This window comes from Dendrobates tinctorius, unplaced genomic scaffold, assembly GCF_039654945.1.
Source record: "Dendrobates tinctorius isolate UK_male_01 unplaced genomic scaffold, ASM3965494v1 ptg000038l, whole genome shotgun sequence".
Classification (NCBI taxonomy): domain Eukaryota; kingdom Metazoa; phylum Chordata; class Amphibia; order Anura; family Dendrobatidae; genus Dendrobates; species Dendrobates tinctorius.
This window is the reverse complement of record NW_027361706.1, coordinates 1264798-1278588: the sequence shown is the minus strand read 5'-3', so window position 1 is coordinate 1278588 and position 13791 is coordinate 1264798. Positions and strand designations below refer to the sequence as shown.

The window sequence follows — 13791 nt, the reverse complement described above, 5'->3', positions numbered from 1 at the left end:
GGCCAAATGCTGGGGGCAAAATGTACCTGGGGCGAACTGATGGAGGCAAATTGCTGGGGGCGAAGCTTCCTATAACCGCTCTTAATAGGGTGCATTTCCTGGAGTTGGACAATGCATTATTCTGCACATTGCTTCCTTCTAGAATTCCTGCCCATGATAAGGAGATTAAAGATTTTCTCTATTTCCTATTTTCAGTAACAAAACAAAGGTTCAGGAAGAAGATGAGCTGATAGAAATAATAAGTGATGACCCAGGTAAGTACAATAATGTGGGTCTATAAAAAATAAAGCAAATGAACTGCATTTTTTTTTTTGCTGCTTAAAGGGTAGGAGAACTTATTTTTTGGATAGAGGAAAAAACGATTGTACCGTGATGGAAAAAGCGGACACATTGACCAAAAATGGATGAAAATTTTCTCTTTGCATGCAAAAACAACCCCAAAACATCTGAATGAGGCCTAAAGGTACTGTCACACTTAGCGATGTACCAGCGATCCCGACCAGCGATATGACACGGTCAGGATCGCTGGTGCATCGCTAAGTGGTCGCTAGTGAGCTGCCACACTGGCAGATCTCACCAGCGACATCGCTGGGGACGGGGGTCGCTACTTACCTGTCACACCAGGCGATCCTGCGTCCTCCCGCCCGGCTCCACGCGTCGCTCGTCATCACAACAGGAAGCTGACGACGAGAAGCGGTCCTGAACGTTCTCGCGCGATCAGCGATAACCAGGGGGGAAGCGGGTTGTAGGTAAGTATCACACACAGCGATATCGCTAGCAATATCGCTATAACGTCACAAGTTATAGCGATATTGCTAGCGATATCGCTTAGTGTGACAGTACCTTTACTAATTTTGAGTTGGCCTCCTCCATTACACCCAAAGAAATAATTACATTATCTTCTCCTGTTTTTCACAAACAGAGCGTCCCTTCAATATCAGAAAAGAGGAAATAGTGGACTGGGTAAGGTCAGTGGAAGGCTGAAAGAGACGAAGAAAGAATACAATCAAGATTTATAGACAACATTATTATTATTATTATTATTATTATTATTATACAATTTATAGCGCCATTTATCCATGGCGCTTTACATGTGAAAAGGGGCAAATATAGACAAGTACAATAAACATGAGCAGTACAAGACACACATAAGTACAAAAGGAGAGAGGACCCTGCCCGCAAGGGCTCACAATCTACAGGGTTGGGTGAGGATACACTAGGAGAGGGTAGAGCTGGTTGTGCGGCGGATCAGTAGACTGTGGGTCACTGCAGGTTATAGGTTTGTCGGAAGAGCTGGGTCTTCAGGTTCTTTTTGAAGGTTTCCATGGTAGGCGAGAGTCTGATGTGTAGGGGGAGGGAATTCCAGAGAATCGGGGAAGCACAGGAGAAGTCTTGTATGCGGTTGTGGGAAGAAGAGATAAGAGGAGAGTAGAGAAGGAGATCTTGAGAGGATCGAAGGTTGCATGCTGGTAGGTACCGGGAGACCATGTCACAGATGTAAGGAGGAGACAGGCTGTAGGTGGCTTTGTATATCATAGGGTTTTGAACTGGAGCCTCTGCACAATAGGAAGCCAATGAAGGGCTTGGCATAGGGGAGAGGCTGGGGAATAACGGGGAGACAGGTGGATTAGTCGTGCAGCAGAATGTAGGATGGATTGGAGTGGTGCCAGAGTGCTAGAGGGGAGGCCAGAGAGTAGGAGGTTGCAGTAGTCAAGGCCGGAGATGATAAGGGCATGCACTAGTGTTTTTGCGGTGTCATGGTCAAGGAATGCACGGATCCGGGAAATATTTTTGAGATTGCGACAGCAGGAGGTTAGGGTTTGGATAAGTGGCTTGAAAGCGAGGGCAGAGTCGAGGATCACCCCGAGGCACCGAGCATGCGGGACTGGGGAAAGTGAGCAACCATTGACATTGATGGATAAGTCTGGTGGAGGGGTAGAGTGAGATGGGGGAAAGATTATGAATTCTGTTTTGTCCATGTTCAGTTTTAGAAAGCGAGCAGAGAAGAAAGCTGAAATAGCGGACAGACATTGTGGGATTTTGGTCAGTAAGGAGGTGAGGTCAGGTCCAGATAGGTAGATCTGCGTGTCATCGGCATAGAGATGATACTGCAAGCTGTGGAATTCTATGAGCTGTCCCAGGCCAAAGTTGTAGATGGAGAAGAGTAGGGGTCCTAGAACTGAGCCTTGAGGAACACTGACAGAGAATGGGAAAGGTGAGGAGGTGGTGTGGGAGAGGGAGACACAGAATGATCAGTCTGTTAGATATGATGAGATCCAGGATAGGGCCAAGCCTGTGATACCCAGAGATGAGAGAATCTGGAGCAGGAGGGAATGGTCCACAGTGTCGAAGGCAGAAGACAGGTCCAGGAGAAGAAGGACTGAGTATTGTCGCTTGCTCTTGGCGGTTAGTAGGTAGTTGGTGACTTTAGTTATGGCAGTTTCAGTTGAGTGGTGCAGTCGGAAGCCTGATTGTAAGCGGTCAAAGAGGGAGCAGGAGGAGAGGTGGGAGGACAGTTCAAGATGGACAACATCAACAATATCATCATTACCACCAGTGAGATCATCACTACCATCATCATCATTACCACCAGTGAGCTCATCACTACCATCATCATCATTACCACCAGTGAGATCATCACTACCATCATCATCAATACCACCAGTGAACGGTTTTGTCAGCAGATCGTCAGTATTCTCACAAATAAATCTAAAGAGAATAGAACATCAGAAAGTTTCCTGAATGCAAAAAACTTTCTTAAAAATAAAAGCAGAAAATGTGATAGTTTCACATTTATACCTGTACTTACTGTGACAAATATTGTCTGTGTAATCATATTATAATATTTATTGCCCCCAATTTTTTTTAACTCTCAACTTTTTTTTTTATTTCAGTCTTTGACATATACCCTTCACTTTTCTACTGTTGGGATATGGGTATTTTTTCCTTAAAATTCATGTATTTGGGGCTAAAAATCATTTTTTCAACTAGGTTTTATTAATGAACTTTACACCAAATGAGATGTCCCTTTTCAGAGATTCCTTGACGAGGTGGGTTGGGTTGATCTTTGAGGGATGCGTCCGCCATGCAGGGTCGGTTTTAGACAAAGTGGGGCCCTTGGCGAAAGCTTAAAGTGGGTCTGCAAATGCTCACATATCGCTCCATCACTCAGAAACATTTCTGTTGTATTTACTTGCGCTGAGTTCAGGCCGCTAAACGAGCCCGATCGACAATATTGAAGTCATTCAACGCTTGTTTCCTGGAATTTTTAGGGTATCTGCACACGTTCAGTAATTGGCAGCGATTTGTATGCAGCGCATGTCCGCTACGTCCATAGTGTTGCCAGCTATTGAATGCAGGTGATTCTGAATGTGTCCATTGAACTGTGCGGAATTAAACCTTCAAATACATTGTACGGGTGAGATTTATCTTACGGAGGCTTGTGTCTCTGCAAGATAAATAGACATGCTGCGAACTGGAGAGACACGCCACATGTCCATCTCTGGGTGATCCGCGGGCATCGGTGCACGCACAGTAGGCATGGGATTTCTTGAAATCCCATCCGCTATGCTGTAACATCTGGATGCTGCACAGGTACGCAGCATCCAACCCACATCATTTACTGACCGTATGCACCTACCCTTACTCTGGCTGAGGGAGAATGATTGGTGCAGATAGTCCTTGATACTGTATAATGCAGGTCCCATATAGTACATATAGTAAAATGCGCTCCCATGGTCCTTGATAGAGTATACTGCAACCCCCCTCAGAGTATAAAGCAGCCCCTCAGAGTATAATGCGGCCCCCCACAAACACACACACACACATAGTGCAGCCCTCACACACAGTATAATGCAGAACCCACACCCACAGTATTATGCAGCCCCTTCAGAGAATAATGCAGCTCCCTCAGAGTATAATGCAGCCCTTTCAGATTATAATACAGCCCCCCCACACACACAGTATAATGTAGACCCCCAGAGTATAAAGCAGCCCCCTCAGAGTATAATGCAGCCCCACACACACAGTATAATTCATCCCCCCACAAACACACACAAAGTATAGTGCAGCCCCCACACACAGTATAATGCAGCCCCCCACACAGTATAATGCAGCCCCCACACACAGTTTACTCACTAGAGGACGGAGACGTGTGAGAACCAATCTCTCTAGTACCTTCATCAGGTGTGATGTCAATGCTAGAGGTCTATAGTCATTAAGGTCTTTCGGATAAGGTTTCTTCGGAACTGGTACCACACACGATAATTTCCACAATTGTGGTACTATACCTATTCTCAGGCTCATATTGAACAGATATGTAATGATCTCACTCAGCTGGTGCCCGCAGGTTTTGATTAGCCTTGCACTGATGCCGTTGTGAAGTACAGTATTCAGATGTACAGGACATCTTGTTCTCCGGGATCCATTTTTGTGCTTGCGACTCCAATTTGCTGTTTACGAGTTAAATTTTGTAACTTAACTAGATGAAAGTTCACGGCTGTTATGAAACCAGACTGTTCCAGCTTGTACAAGATATAAGATATGAGATGAGACCCTAAAAGAATGTGCTATTGTTCTATATTCTACGTCACGCAGCTAGGGACATATTCGGATTCTCTTACAATACTATTGGCTTACATGTATTACGATTCTATTGGTAGCTGTATACTTTGCATAATTAAGCAGAATGCTATGTAATGTGAGATTCAGTAAAGGGGCTCAGTGATCTGCCTCGATCCTCCCGTACAGAGACCCCCGTCTCCGTGTGGTCATTCCCAGTTGCTAGCAACGCCCTGTGAATTAATTTGGAAATCACTGGCTAAACCGTGAAGGGTTAATTTAGCCCTACCTCAACACCGTCAGGACCTGCAGCCTTCAAAACTTTGATCTTATCCAGTTCTTTTGCAACCTGGGTACTTGTGAAGAACAGACCCTGGCTCAGTTGACAAGTTGCAGCAGGGGGTGAGGTTATTGTAGCAGAGAGGTGTGAATGATATGCAGGGGCAGGAGCAGCCAGTGTGTGATTAAATCTGTTAAAGAATAGATTAAGTTCATTAAGCCCCTCTTTATCTACAACCATCCTGGTGACAGTCTGTCTATGCCCAGACATAGGCTTTAGACCCTCCCAGACTTCATGAATCCTTTTCTGTGACAATTTCAGTTCAATCTTTGCCTTATAATTAGCCTTTCCCTGCCTGATTAGATTCTTCAGATCTTTCTGCACCTCTCTCAGCCTGCCCTTGTCACCTGATCTGAAGGCCAACTTCTCTTTGAAAAGAGCCTTTATTCCGGGGCTGATCCCTGGTTTATTGTTAGAGAAGCACCTCACTACTTTTGTGGGTACCATGTTGTCTACACAGAAATTAATGTAGTCCGTTATACAGTGTGTGAGACCATCCATGTCATCACCATATGAATCTTGCAGCACTTCCCAAGTGGTTGTTTCAAAGCAGTCTCTCAGAGCATCATCACTCTCCTCAGTCCATATCCTCACTGTGCGAGTGACAGCAGGTTCTCTGTACAAGTGGCTTGTACACGGGTTGTAGGTGCTCAAGGTTGTGATCCGATCTTCCAAGGGGCGGTAGGGCTGACGAGGCATATGCCCCTCTCACATTGGCAAAGAACAAGACCATTGTTTTGTTGTCTCTAGTGAGGCAGGTAACATACTGTGTGCAACTGGGTAGTATGGATGCTGGAGACTAGGAGACAAGATGACTAGTGTCATCTTGTGGATTGATATGAGCCACAAAGTCCTTCAAAATGAAACTGTTCTGGATGTAATGATGCTTGCATTAAAGAACTGATTGGCCAGATATGTACGGGGTCAGGATGACCGGGCTGCGGGTACATGTGCTGCATCGGGTCCGGAATTGTCAAGGCTGCGTCCCCTATTTCCCAGGGGAAGGAATAGGGGAACGGACAGACCCCATTACCCAGGAAGAGGGGGCATGTTTAGACAGGGAACCTGTCCGGAAGCTGAGGAAAAAAATGCAAAGTAGGAGTGAGTCCCCAGCTGTGAGCGTGTGAGCAGGAAGGGGGGCAGTGCACTACGCACCCAAAGTGCCAACGCCGCGTCAAACTGTAGCAGACGTACAGACCCAGTGACCTAGAGGCAGGGGGCCAGCTTAAGAGAAAGCGGGCATGACAGCAGAGATTTTTGGCGTGGACAAGCAGCGCATAGGAGGCTGAGCAGTGTGCTCCATCCTTAGAGCACTGGCGCTGCAAAGGGCTGTTCCCGTTGGCTCCCGCCACTAAAAGTGATACTGCCAGAGAGCGAGGCGCTGTGTGCCCACTGACCACCAGAGAGCGAGGCGCTGTGCGTTCCTTGACCATGAGTACCACGCACGTGCGCAGTAGAGAGAGCAAGTTCATGCCACGTGTTCAGTGTGGATAACCAATAATTATAAGGCACAGAGGAATGACAGAGGACGTTGGTGCGGTCAGCAAGGTACTTCCACAGCATTTTCCCAAACTTTGCACTCTTTGTGAGAGTCCCCCGTGCCTCGGGGTCAGGGCGATGGGATGGTCTGAGAAAACTCTCCCCGAACTTTGCCAGTGTACCACTGCGTCTGCTGGATTGGAGTTGTGTCTCTCTCACCTGTACTCCTTGCTTCGCCAATGAACTGAGACCTCTGCTGTCAGCGTTTTCATATGGGAATTTTTTTAATAATTCCGCAAGAAGGGCCCTCTGGTCCTCCAACATTTTAGTACACCTGTCTGCCTCTGGAATAAGAGATATAAAGTTCTCCTTGTAGCGTGGGTCTATAAGTGTCACCAATCAGTATTGCCCATCAAGCAAAATTTTGAAAATGCAAGGGTGACGGGAAAAGCAGCGTAACATAAACTCAGCCATGCGTGTAAGACTGCTAACAGTCAATACTTCCGTGTCCTTACCAAGAGTATGACTGACCATGATCTCTTCCTCCTTGTCCTCAGGCCTCCACGACTTTCAACTAACCTCAGTAATATCATTGTAAAAACATCATCTTATATATAAAGCTCAAAGTGTGTATGTATGTATGTGTGTGTGTGTGTATGTCCGGGATAGGCATCCGCACCATCGCAGCTACAGCCACAAAATTTGGCACAGTCACATGTCTGGACCCCGAGAGCGTCCTAAGCTATGTTGTGAGGTGAAATTTTAACCCTGCGCATTCCAATTTACCAAATAATTGTGCCCCTATCTACATAATGTGGAAAAAGAGTGTGCGTGTCAAGCCTCGCCCCTCATTATGATGTCATAATGCCCCTATCTACATAATGTGGAAAGAGTGTGTGCGTGTCAAGCCCCGCCCCTCATTATGATGTCATAATGGTTGCCATGGCGACGCTGATGTCATCATAGGTTGCAAGCCCTGCCGCTCATTATGATGTCATAATGGTTGACTATCGGATGGAGGATGTGTGATGGGTATATGGGCACTGGACTATGGGATGCAGGATATGTATGACGGGTATATGGGCACGGGACTATGGGATGGAGGATGTGTGATGCGTATATGGGCACGGGACTATGGGATGGAGGATAATTATAATTTGCTATAACTAACCACAGTTAGTAACTATGCCCAGGCAGCGCCGGGCTCTTCAGCTAGTTGTAAATTCATTCTTGTAAATATACCCCTGTAGTTTTTATCTCCCCCACCTCATTGTAAATTGTAAGTTGTCACGAGCAGGATTGCATTTTTGGGGGTTAATTATTGATATCGTTGTTACTTAGTGTAGAATGCAAGCTGTCACGAGCAGAGTCATTTTATTTTGGTTTAATTATTGTAATATTGTTGTCGTTATTACTTAGGACTGTTGTGCTTGAAACTGTTAAACTGCAAATATGTTTGCTCTATATAAATAACCACCAACTTGGTGGATTCCTCAAAGTTTTGGAGGATGGCACATATGTCTGAAATCCATGTCCACTCCTGAGATCTTATGTGTGAAGTCAGAACTGATTACCGACAACCTTGTTGATGCTGGTAGATTAGTCACCAAATGCCCTCTTCTGCTCACAAATCCTTTCCAACATCTGCAGTGTAGAGTTCCATCCCCTGAGGACATCACACACCAGTCAGTGAGCCAGAAGCTGCAAGCGCCGCTGAGGCACAGCAAGGGCGGATGAAGATGGAGATGACTTTCAAAATGGGTACGCAGAGAGTTGTACTTTTCTAGCAGATCTGTCAGCTCTGTGTCGCTTTTCAGAAAACATTGACTAATGAGATTAAGCGCATGAGCCAGCCATGGCACATGTGTGAGCTCGCATCGCCACAGACCAGCCACCAGGTTCCAGCCATTGTCACACACAACCATGCCTGGCTGTGGGTTCAGCGGTGTCAGCCACAGATCTATTTCAATGTGAAGTGAAAAAAGGAGAAATATGCAGCACTCACCGATATAGCTGAAAAACTGTGCGTCTTTATTTCACATAAATTCCATCAATAGTTAAGTGGACATGCAGGATGTTAGAGGAATGCTAGGGGAGGGAGGTGCCGGACAACGGCCATTTCGCGATTACTCGCTTCTACTGGTCCAAGACTGGAGTGCTGCATATTTCTCTTTTTTTTGCTTCACATTGAAATATTCATATTTTCCATTTCGTCCCTCTGGACAACACCATGGAGGAAGTCCTCCCTTGACCTATAGCGGGACAGGATCACAGAGAGGTTAAAAGGTCCCTCCAGCCTCCAGTGTTTTTCCTGTCCCAAAGGGGACGGTCGTAGGAGAGGTTGCTCCAGGAGGAGTGAAGATAGAAGGTGAACGTTTGACGGGGCCCAGGGGGATCGGGCGGCTGGGCCAAACCTTCCCCCTGTCAAGCAGCCCGGGGCTGAAACCATCCTAGGGGGGTCCCTCAGCCACAGAGACCAGGGTGCGGACGAGGCTCCTGGGTAGAGCCGCTTCCTCCCACTTTCGAGGCTCTCGGCTCTGACGCCGGCCTGCAAGCCACTGCTACTTACGGAAATCGGGGGAGAAGAAGGCGTCGCTCCTCCGGTAATGCCAGAGCAGGTCGGCGTGCGTTCCGCTGTAGAACGTGGTTGTGCAGAACGAGACAGGCAACGGGCGAGTTGCCTGGATCTCGTGGGGCACAGGAGAAGAAATCATTGGCAGTAATGCAGCATGCCTGACGGGACGCCGCTTCCCTCCATGGTGGGCACTCGGCATTACCAGCTCCCCCTGTTTTCTAGCAGGTATGGAGCCAGCACAGGTAAGTGCACGGTGGAATGCTGTTGATGGCCTAGGCCTCTGGACGGATGCTAGTCTCATGCCTTTGTGCTGAAAGCTGCTCAGGTGATGAGGTATTTGTTCACATATATGCAGCTAAGCCTTGCACCTCTAGGCTATAATAAGGCCATATGTCCAGGTTACATCTCATGGTTCGACTTAACTACTCTATCCATAGGAGGACACAGGGGGTTAATGCAGCACAGTGTCTCCATGAAGGCCCTCCAGCTGCAGCTCAGTAATTAGCTCCTTCGGGTGGGGTCAGGCTGACAAATGAGATGTTCTGTTCAGAGTGGCAGCTCATGGCCCTAGCCGTAGAGACACAGAGGGAAAGGAAAAGAAAGAAAATCACACCACTCAACAGGATTGAGAGCAACGGTTGGGTCTACGGATTATATTGAGCATCTATGCTTTAGATTGCATTATAGCGTTTCCATGCTTTATATTGTGGGCCTCTGTACATCATATTGCATCAGACTGCCTCTATGCATTACATTGAGTGTTTCTCTGCACCATATGGCTTCTATGCAATATATTGGGTGCCTCTATGCTTCATATCGCATTAGAGTGCTTTTATGTTTTATATTGAGGGCCTCTGTCCATCATATTGCATAGTGCCTCTATGCATGGCACTGAGTATCTCTATGCATCATGTTGCTTCTTTGCATTGAGTGCCTCTATGCTTCATATTGCATTATAGTGCTTTTATACTTTATATGGAGTGCCTCTGGACATCATATTGCATCATACTGCCTCTACGCATTACATTGAGTATCTCTATGCATCAGGTTGCTTCTATGCATTGAGTGCCTCTATGCTTCATATCGCATTATAGTGCTTTTATGCTTTATATGGACGTGTCTCTGTGCATATCATTTCAACATAGCATCACATTGAGTATCTCTATGCATCATATTGCCTCTATGCGCTATATTGAGTGCCTCTATGCTTCATATTGCATTATAATGCTTCAATGCTTTATATTGAGTGCCTCTATGGATCATATTGCTTCAGGATGCCTCTGCATCATATTACATCATAGTGCATCATATTGCATCCATAGTGCCCGGGGCATCAGATGGCATCATAATGCCTCTGTACATAATTACATCATAGTGCCTCTATGCATTATATGGAGTGCATCACGTTGCACCAGATTGCATCATAGTACCTCTGTCATACTGCCTCTAGACATTATATTGAGTACATCAGGTTGCACCATATGGCATAGTGCTTCATAGTGCCTCTGCATATTGAACCATAGTACTTCTCAGTAATTCGACATCATATTGCATCAGAGTGTTTCACAGCAACGCTGCATCATATCGCATTATAGTGCATCATATTGCCTTTAGGCATCATAGTGCTTCATAGGCCTCTGTGTATTTTGCAGCATAATGTTTCACAGTGCCCCTCATCATATTACTTCATATTGCTTCATATTGCATCATAGTGCTTCATAGGCCTCATGCCCCTCATCATATTACTTCATATTGCAACATAGTACCTTTTTGCATCATATTGCATCAGTGTTTCAGGGTGCCTTTGTGCATCATATTGCATCATAGCGCTTCATAAGTGCCTTTTTTCATATGGCATCATAGTGCTTCATAGCGTCTCTATACATCATATTGCGTCATAATGCTTTGGTGCATCATATGGCATCATAGTGCTTTGGTGCCCCTGTGCCTCAGGGTGTATCACTAGTGTTTCATAGTGCTTCATGGTACATCATGGTGCCTCATAGTACTTCGGGTGTTGTGGCTTTGTGCCGCTGGCTGTGGGCCTCTGGCTTAGACCATCTGACTTGGGCCTTGTTGTGTGGCCGCACCCTGTTTTGTTGGCCTACCACTTCACGTTTTATCTCAGGCCCAGAGTCCTTCAGTTTGGACCCAGATCCAACTTTTGTTGCTTCATTCTTGGCATCCGAGCTTAGCCAAAACAAAAAAAAAACACCTATGCTTGAATTGGCCTAGTAAAGTAGCATTTCTTCCGTCTGGAACAGAACTCTCAAGGAGCTACTGCCTTGAGTGCTAAGGGCAAGTCTCTTGCATAATTAGCTTTAAAGGGAGATATACATCTTTGGGTTCATCCTACAAAGGACATACTATGGTCCTGGGAGCAGTAAATCCCATGAGGTGGAAGGAGAGAATCTTTCCCAGCTCCACATACGGCAATCAGACTAGTTGCCTTGATCAACATCCAGTAGACAGATTTTTGTCACATAAGTCTGTTGTATTATGTTTACCAGGAACTGCATCATTGCCTTTGTAAAAACAAAAGAGAACATTCAGCTCACCCCCGAGATATAATTCCAAGCACAAGAAGGAGCACGGCTTCCTCACTGCTGCACAGCCTCCAAGGCAATAGGGAAAATAGAAGTGGATCCAGCCCACTCACAAGGCTTATTTAAAAATGTAAAAAAAAAAAAATTTTATTGGATGATCCTTAAAAAATTCAAAATGACAAAACAGACATCTCAGATGGCACAGCAATGACAGGGGGTGGTGTGTAATGAGACCATATGCGTTTCGAGCAACACGGCTCTTAAACACTGTTTTTTTCATTACCTTGTGGCGAAACAGCAGCACTGCGTCAGGTGTCAGAGGATACCACACACACTGTCCTTACAGCAGTCAGGGCTCCTGAGATAAAGAATCTGTAACCTGGACGCTTAGAGTTGAGAACTCATAGTCCCATTGCCTCACAGTAGGTAATCCCCCTCTGTGATGGGGAGAAAACTACTCTCTCTAGCTATAGGGTATGGTTACTCCCACCATGGCAGTCTGGGTGTATAAATATCACTGAGAAAATTGCCTTTTAGGCTACGCGTGTATATATGTGTGTATATATAGATAGATAGATAAGTTGACTTATATATAATGTCCGGACTAATGACTCGTATAGAGGCAGTTCGAAATAATCTCTCGTATTACAGGTTTTTTACCAACAACCCCCCCACCAACACCACTTTCATCGATTCCAGAGTCCAGACTCCCTGTATCTAACATACTGTAGGAAAACAGGCGTGATCCCCGTTTCCCTTTCAGTGCTTCTAATAAGAAGCCCTATGTGGGTAATGGCAGGAGATATTACCTGGCAGATAGCATATTTCCTTAGCTTCAATAATAATCAACCCTTAGGCCGGGGTCACACTGGCGAGGAATACGGCCGAGTGAGAGGCGCTAAAAGCACGCATTAGACACGGACCAATGATTCTCTATGGGGTCCCTCGCACCAGGCGTATATTACTCATCCGTATTCTAGGCTCCGTGCCAATCGCAGCATGCTGAGATTGTCAGCGTACTACGGCCGTAGTACGCCAATGCAAGTCTATGGGTGCGCAAAAAATACGGATTACGCACGGACCACACATGTGACCTGCGAGAAATACACACCCGGTGTCTTTTAGCAAAGCCGACAATTCAGTGCGCTTTACAGTAAACTCACACTGACAGTTTTAATAAAGAAACGAATGAATAGATATATACACATAGAATACATATATATATATATAATAATAATGATAATAATCTTTATTTATATAGCGCCAACATATTCCGCAGCGCTTTACAGTTTAACAGTTTCAAAACACAAGTCATAAGTAACAACGCTAACAATACAATAATTAAAGCAAAATAAGACGAAATAAGACGACCCTGCTCGTGAGAGCGTACAATCTACAATGAGGTGAGGGAGATACAGAGTACAGGTGTGTATTTACAATGGTGTATTTACAATGAAGGTCCAGCCATCTTGCAGGAGTGAAGGATGGATGGAGATAGTGAATGGGCTACGCACGCACACTTACACAGAGAATGACTTTGATTAGTGAATGTGATAGGCCGCTCTGAACAGGTGTGTTTTGAGGGAGCGCCTAAAACTATGCAAATTGTGGATAGTCCTGATTTCTTGGGGTAGAGCATTCCAGAGGATAGGAGCAGCACGGGAGAAGTCTTGGAGTCGGGAGTGGGAGGTACGGATTAGTGCAGAGGTTAGTCGAAAGTCGTTTGCAGAGCGCAGCGATCGGCTAGGCCGATAGACAGAAATGAGAGAAGAGATGTAAGGGGGTGCCGCACTGTGGAGAGCTTTGTGGGTGAGAACAAGTACTTTGAATTGGATCCTATAATGAATGGGCAGCCAATGTAAGGACTGGCGAAGAGCGGAAGCGTCCGAGTACCGATTACCCAGATGGACGATCCTGGCTGCTGCATTGAGTATGGACTGGAGAGGGGATAGTCGAGTGACGGGGAGGCCAATTAATAGAGCGTTGCAGTAATCCAGGCGAGAGTGGATCAATGCAACAGTGAGGGTTTTTGTTGTTTCCATAGTGAGAAAAGGGCGGATTCTAGAGATGTTCTTTAGGTGTAAGCGGCAAGAGCGGGCAAGGGATTGTATATGGGATGTAAAGGAGAGATTGGTGTCAAACATAACACCCAGACAGCGCACCTGCTGCCGGGGTGTTATTGTGGTACCACCCACGGAGAAGGAAATGTCAGATTTAGGGAGGTTAGTAGACGGCGGGAGCAGAAGAAGTTTAGTTTTGGAGAGGTTGAGTTTCAGATAGAGAGCGGACAT

The 13791-nt window shown here is 45.9% G+C and overlaps 1 protein-coding gene across 1 annotated transcript in view; it reads right to left on the bottom strand.

Moving 5' to 3' along the window:
• The window catches only part of LOC141088165 (NADP-dependent alcohol dehydrogenase-like), a 34854-nt gene extending 22531 nt beyond the window's left edge, over positions 1 to 12323 (bottom strand). Inside the window, exon 1 of the mRNA XM_073574090.1 lies at positions 12310 to 12323. Within this exon, the coding sequence (XP_073430191.1) occupies positions 12310 to 12323 (14 nt within the window). The remainder of the gene's footprint in view (positions 1 to 12309) is intronic.
• Between the last annotated feature and the right edge of the window lie 1468 nt (positions 12324 to 13791).